Source organism: Meles meles, chromosome 2, assembly GCF_922984935.1.
Source record: "Meles meles chromosome 2, mMelMel3.1 paternal haplotype, whole genome shotgun sequence".
Classification (NCBI taxonomy): Eukaryota; Metazoa; Chordata; class Mammalia; order Carnivora; family Mustelidae; genus Meles; species Meles meles.
In genome coordinates, this window is record NC_060067.1 from 120,441,518 (window position 1) to 120,448,924 (window position 7,407).

At 36.0% G+C, this 7,407-nt stretch overlaps 1 protein-coding gene across 1 annotated transcript; it reads left to right on the forward strand.

The window, feature by feature from the left end:
* The first annotated feature begins 6,657 nt into the window (after positions 1 to 6,657).
* Positions 6,658 to 7,145, forward strand: LOC123937272 (replication protein A 14 kDa subunit-like). The gene has a single exon (XM_045998008.1). It carries the CDS (start codon positions 6,699 to 6,701, stop codon positions 7,062 to 7,064), a length of 366 nt encoding a protein of 121 aa, XP_045853964.1. The 5' UTR covers positions 6,658 to 6,698; the 3' UTR covers positions 7,065 to 7,145.
* The last annotated feature ends 262 nt before the right edge of the window (positions 7,146 to 7,407 follow it).

The window sequence follows — 7,407 nt, forward strand, 5'->3', positions numbered from 1 at the left end:
TAAGGAATATATTAGTCTCTGATGATGATGGGATTTATCTGCATCCTGACTTAAGAAACCATAATCACACCAGAATGATAAGTAAATTCAAATTTATTTTGGGCTATATGAAAAATTCTTCCTGCCCACTTGAAATGTCTTGCTAGTAAAATATGACGATTTTGTTCTTAGTAAATATACTAAATATCATTCTTTTTTTCTTTTATTTAAAGATTTTATTTATTTATTTGAGAGAGAGAATGAGAGAGAGAAAGCATGAGAAGAGAGAAGTCAGCAGGACAAGAGGCTCCCAGGGAGCCTACATGTGGGACTCGATCCCGGGACTCCAGGATCATGACCTGAGCCAAAGGCAGTTGCTTAGTCAACTGAGCCACCCAGGCACCCTTCATTCTTTTTTTAAAGAGCATTTTATGTCAAACTCTATTATAATTATGAATAATTAGCATATAAAAACATAACACCATAATTTCATGAGTTTAATCAAGTCCCTACTTGTGGCACACTCAATAGCCACTTGAAAGCAAACCCGCCATGTTAAAAAAAACCATGTGTTTTGACATGTCTCAAACTGCCTTATAATAACTTGCATATATGTGGTCAATTTTGCATGTGAACTTGATTGGGCTAACAGATGTCCAGATGGCTGGTAAACATTCTGGCGTGTCTGTAAGGATGTTTCCGGAAGACACTTGAATTTTTAAATTGGTAGACTGAGTGAAGAGTCACCATCTTGGTTTTTTACCCATCACTAACATGGGTAAAAATCACCCCATTCCCTTTGAGGACCTGAATAGAACACAAAGGCAGGGAAAGGGAGAATTTGTTCTCTTTGCATGAACTAAGACATCAACGCTTCTGGTTCTCAGCCTTTAGACTAGGACTGAATTATCCTACCAGCTTTCTGGTTCTCCAGCTTGCAGATGGCAGATTGTGGGACTTCTCGAAGTATATTTGCATGAACCAATTCATATAATAAATCTTTTCTATATCTATCTCTATATTTATATCTTATTGGCTCAGTTTCTCCGGAGAACACTCATTAATGTAATATGCAATCATAAATATGAATGACAAGAGTTATTTTGAAGGACTCACACCTGCAGGAAAATGCAAAACTTCCATGTTTTTATACTCCACTACAATTCAGTGAACTCAATTAATTAAATTGTTGAATCCATACTCTGAAATATCCATACTCTGAAAATATTGGTTTATAGCATATTATTACAGTACTAAAATTCACCTTGTGGTAATTGTTTTATTTAGTTCAATTCTAGATCATGTGTTTGGCTTTCCATGACTATTAGCTTGAAGAAGCCTAGAAACTAACACCCTAGCCAAACACCACCATCCAAAAGCAGTACATTTTAGTATATTTGTTATAATTAACAAGGTATGATTACTGGGCCAATAAATGGAATGTAAGCCCCATACCTCAATTACCACAATTCTGATGATACCCTTGAAGCTAGGCCTTATCTTTTTCCCAACTACATGCCAAGATATCTCATTAACTTCTCATACACTTCTCTAACATATAAAAAGTTGCTCCAATCTCAATGACAGATAAATTCTTCCCATCATTAACTCTTCCTATCTTTAATTAGCAAAGTCCTTTAACTTTATTTGGCAGCTGAGAAGGATTAATCCAATTTAGCTGGAAAAATTATAGCCTACACCTCAATTGTTCACCAAGACTAAATAGTCATTATTGTTTAAAGACCAACTGTAATTAATCTCAATCATTTTATTTACCTCGTCTTCACAATTACTTTATTCTTCATCTAAAACCATGTGCTAGCTGCCAAGACACAGCCTCTTACCATTTATATAGTCTATAATTCATATTGTCACCATAACATTTTAAACCCTTAAGAGATGTTTGCCATTAACAAGGTTTCTTCCCAAATGCCTTTTCCTTGAATAAGTTATCAAGCACAATACTGTCATTTTAATAATCTCATTATTACCACCTTAGAAAATATTTCTCCTGAATCAGAATTATTTAGTCAGTACTAATCACATTTCTAGAAATAGCAGCAAAAACATTAGGCAACATGGGTTGTTTATGGGCAAGGACCCTAAGGTTCTTCTTCTATTTTCCTTCTTCATTATTTTCATGGATTTCATACTTTACTATCCCCAAAATAATTTCCATTCTCTTTTCCCATGTCTTTCTCTTTAGAGTTCAGTTCACTTGAGAAAAAAAAAATGTCAAATGTAATGAACTTATCCTGAGTCTTTCAGTTATAACGTTTATTTACTAGCAATAAAGACTTTAAGGTTAGCTTATATGAAGGAATAAGAAGACTAGGATTTCATGGGATTCCAAGAACGAGGGCCAAAGAAGACCGGTTTTGAATTTAAGCTCATTCTAGAAACCTGAGATGTGAGAGTTCAAGAATTTTCCCTCTACTATTCAGCTATTTGTGTTACTTAGTTCTAGCCTATGTACCTACTTCTTTCTGTCCTGCTTTAATAACTATTTCTGCTTATTTATAATTTCTATTTTTAAAAAATAATTTTAGCTTATACATGATCTATTATGGCCTGCCAACCTGATTCTGCTCCCACATAAATTTTCAGCTAGAATTTGCACCAGTAATCGACAAATTCTTCCCTTTGTTTCTTAAGTTCAGTCATAAGAAGGAGTATTCGCTTGATGAAAATAGTGTTTTTGAATCTGGCTTCAGAGGGTGAAGATAACGATCTCACCTAAGGATTAGTTGTTCTTAGGTTAGATGGTTATTCCAGTCCAATAAAGGGGATTGGAAGGTGGGGAAGGAAGGAACATAGCACAGTATCAAATATGGCTGCTCAGATAGTGGGGTTCAATGGTGGGTCACTTTCCTCAGTGGAGATTACAGACAGGGCAAGAACAAAGATGAAGATGTTCAATAGTTACATAGTAGACAACAAGAAGTAACCCTATTCTTTGCTTAATGTTTCTCTCAATTTTACCAAGTTCTGTTCTTACTAACAGAACTTACCAAGTTCTGTTACCTAATATATTTAGGTAATGCAACTGTGTAAGAGAAGAATGTAACAATTATAAATTCTTTACAGGGTGCCTGGGTGGCTCAGTCCATTAAGTGTCTGCCTTCGGCTCTGGTCATGATCTCAGGTCCTGAAATCGAGCCCCACATCGGGCTCCCTGCTCGCTGGGAACCTCCTTCTCCCTCTCTTCTGTGCTTGTGGTCTCTCTCACCATCTCTCTCTCTCTCTCTCAAATAAATAAATCAAAATTAAAAATTAAAAAAAAAAGATTGTTTATAGCACCTACAAAACACTTACGTAATATTACTTACATAATACTTAATGGTGAAAGTCTGAATTTTCCCTCCTAAGATCAGGAACAAAGGATATCTGCTCCTGCCACTTCTATTCAACATTGTGCTAGAGGCTCTGGAAAGGGAAATTAGGCAATAAAATAAAGATTAGAAATGAAGTAGTATTAAAAAAAAAAAGAAATGAAGTAGTATAAGTATCTCTATTTGCAGATGTTATAATCTTATATACAGAAAATCCTAAGGAATCTAGTGAAAAACAAACTACTAAAATTATAAATAAGTTCTGCAAGGTTGTACAATACAGGACTCATATAAAAATCAATTATAGGGGTACCTGCGTGGCTCAGTCAGTAAGCGTCTACCTTTGGCTCAGGTCATGATCTCAGGGTCCTGGGATCCAGCACCACATCTGGCTCCCTGCTTCACGAGAAGCTTGCTTCTCCCTCTCCCTCTGCCTGCTGCTCCCCCGGCTTGTACGCTCTCTCTCCCTGTCAAATGAATACATAAAATCTTTAAAAATAAACAAATAAGAATCAATTGTGCCTAAATGTCTAAATTACGTTATATTATGTCTAAATGTCTATAGTAGCTTTATGTTTCCCTAACAAACTGAAAATTAAGGAAAAGTTTCACTTGTAATAGCATCAAAGGAATAAAATACTTAGGAATAAATGTAACAAAAAGTGTGAAACTCACACTCTGAGAGCTACAAGTCATTTAAAAAAAATTTTAAAGGCCTAAAAAAAATGGAATGACATCCTATGTCCATGGATCAGAAGACTTTATATTATAAAGATAGCAATACTCCTTAGCAAAAAATCCAACTGGCTTCTTTGGAGAAATTGACAAGTTAATCCTAAAATTCATATGGAATTTCAAGGGATCCAGAGTAGCCAAAATAATGTCTTGAAAATGAACACAATTGGAGGATTCATACTCCCCAATTTTAAAATCTACTACAAAATCCACAAGTAATCAGGACAGTAAGGTACTGGCATATCCATCAATGCAATAGAATTGAGAGTCCAGAAATAAACCCTCACATTTATAGTCAGTTGATTTTCAACCAAGGTCCAAAGACGATACATTAAGGGTATAGAATAGACTTTTCAGCAAATGCTGCTGGGATAACTATATATTTGCTTCCAAATGATTAAAAGTAGACTCTACCTCACACCATGTAAAAAATTTAACAAAATTGTTCTGAGACCTAAAGGTAAGACCTAAAATTATGAAAGTCATAGAAGAAAACATAGGTACAAATCTCTGTGAATTTGGATTAGGCAATAGTTTCTCAGAGCAAAACAGAAAAGTCACAAACAAAGAAAAATAGAAAAACTTTGTGCTTCAAAGTACACCACCAAAAAGTGAAAAGACAATGAAAAGATTGAGAGAAAATATTTGCAAATCATATATTTCACAGATTTGTATCCAGAATATAAAACTTTTACAACTAAATAATAAAAAGACAAAGAACACAATTGAAAAATGTCTAAAGGAGCTGAGCAGACATTTCTCCAAAGAAGATACGCAAATGGTCAATAAACATACACATAAATGGCCATAAACAAACAAACAAACAAACAAAAAGATGCTCAATATCATTAGCTATTAGAGAAATGTAAGTCAAAACCACATGGAAATACTACACCACACCCACTAAAATGACTATAATCAGAAAGACTTATAACAAGTTCTAGCAAGGTGTGGAAAATTGAAACTCTCAAACATTGCTGCTAAGAATCTAAAATAGTGGGGACACCTAGATGGCTCAGTCCGTAGAGTGTGCAACTCTTAATCTCCAGGTTGTGAGTTCAAGCCCCATGTTGTGTATAGATATTATGTAAACATTTTTTAAAAAAAACTTTAAAAAGGACTGTAATATGGTACAGCTGTTTTGAAACAATCTGCAAGTTCCTCTAAAAGTCAAATACGAGTTATCATATGACCTAACAATTCTACTCCTAGGTACATACACAAATAAAATAAGAACACATGGAAAGGTATACAAAAAGTTTAACACATGTTCATAACAGCATCATTCATAGCCAAAACTTGGAAACAACCCAAATGTCTATCAACCAATGAATGGATAAATAAATGTGGTATATCCATAGAATTGGATATTATTTGGCAATAAAAAGGAATGAAGTACTGACTTATATGCTACAACATGGATGGACCTAGAAAACATTATGCTAAATTGAACAAACCAGCCACAAAAACTATCTATTGTACAATTCCATTTACAGGAAATATCCAGAATAGGCAAATCTGTAGAGATAGAAAGTGTATTAATGGTTGCCTAGGGCCAGAAGTGGGATGGGAGTGGGGAAATGAAGAGTAACTCCTAATAGGTACAGGGTTTCTTCTCAAAATGATGAAAATGTTTCAAAATTGATCTTGGTGATGGGTCTGCAGCTCTGTGAATATACTAAAAACCATTGAATTGTACACTTTAAATGTGTAAACTGTATATACATGAATTTATCTCAATAAAGCTGTTACTCGGGGTGCCTGGGTGGCTCAGTGGGTTAAAGACTCTGCCTTCGGCTCAGGTCATGATCCCAGGGTCCTGGGATCAAGCACTGCATCGAGCTCCCTGCTCAGCGGGGAGCCTGCTTCCTCCTCTCTCTCTCTCTCTGCCTGCTTTTCTGCCTACTTGTGATCTCCGTTTCTCAAATAAATAAATAAATAATCTTTAAAAAAAAAAAAAAAAGCTGTTACTCTCCCACCTGTCAGAATGGCTAAAATTAACAACGTAAGAAACAAGTGTTGGCAATGATGTGGAGAAAGGGGAACCCTCTTGCATAGCTGGTGGGAATGCAAATTGCTACAACCACTCTGGAGAACAGTACAGAAGCTCCTCAAAAAGTTAAAGAAAGAACTACCCTATTATCCAGCAATTGCACAACTAGGTATTTACACAAAGAATATAAAACTACAGATTTGAAGGGGTATATGCACCCTGATTTTTATAGCAGCATGATCAACAATAGCCAAACTATAGACAGAATCCAAATGTCCATTGACTGATGAATGGATAAAGAAGAGTGATATATATATGTATCTATCTATATCTATATCTATCTATATCGATATAGATCTAGATATATGATAGAATATTACACAGCCATGAAAAAGAATGAACTGGCTGGCTCAGTCAGTTAAGCATCTGACTTTGGCTCAGGTCATGATCTCAGGGTCCTGGGACTGAGTTCCACATGGGACTCTCTGCTCAGCAGGAAGTCTGTTAGTCCCTCTCCCTTTTCCTCTGTCCCTCACACCACTCATGCTCTCTCTGTCTCTCTCTCAGATAAGAAAATAAAATCTTTTTTAAAAAATGAAATCTTGGCGCAGAATTTCAGTCCTCTGTTTCCTGCCGGCCGCAGGTCCCGCACCGCGACCATGGTGGATGTCATGGAGTTGCCCAGGTCGCGCGTCAACACCAGCATGCTAGCTCAGTTCATCGACCGGCCGGTCTGCTTCGTAGGAAGGCTGGAAAAGATTCATCCCACTGGAAAAATGTTTATTCTTTCAGATGGAGAAGGAAAAAATGGAACCATTGAGTTGATGGAGCCCCTTGATGAAGAAATCTCTGGAATTGTGGAAGTAGGTGGAAGAGTAACGGCCAAGGCAACCATTATGTGTGCATCATATGTCCAGTTTAAAGAAGATAAACATCCTTTTGATCTTGGACTTTACAATGAAGCTGTGAAAATTACTCATGAGTTCCCTCAGTTTTTTCCTTTGGGGGTTGTGCAACATGATTGAACTTGATAAACACATTGAAGACTGTTACAGGAAGCCCCTGATAGTTGAGGGGAAGATTTCTGTGATTTTTAATATTTAATTTGTTCTCCTTTTAGTTTCATTTACCTGGCCTTATTAGATACTGCAGTATCCCACTTTTGATGGAACCTGTTTGTATACTGCAAGTTAATTCCTCGTAAAGAATCACTTCTCCAGTGTACTGTCAGATCAGATGTAAGAACAAAGCAGTTGCCTTGGGTTTAGTTTTGTGTTTTATTAATAAAAACTGAAATGGGAAAAAAAATGAAATCTTGCCATGTGCAACAATGTGGATGGAGCTAGAGTGTATTATGCTACATGAGTT

Bases quoted from the DNA above. Each gene is read 5' to 3' on its own strand.
- LOC123937272 (XM_045998008.1), top strand. From the start codon at position 6,699: ATGGTGGATGTCATGGAGTTGCCCAGGTCGCGCGTCAACACCAGCATG.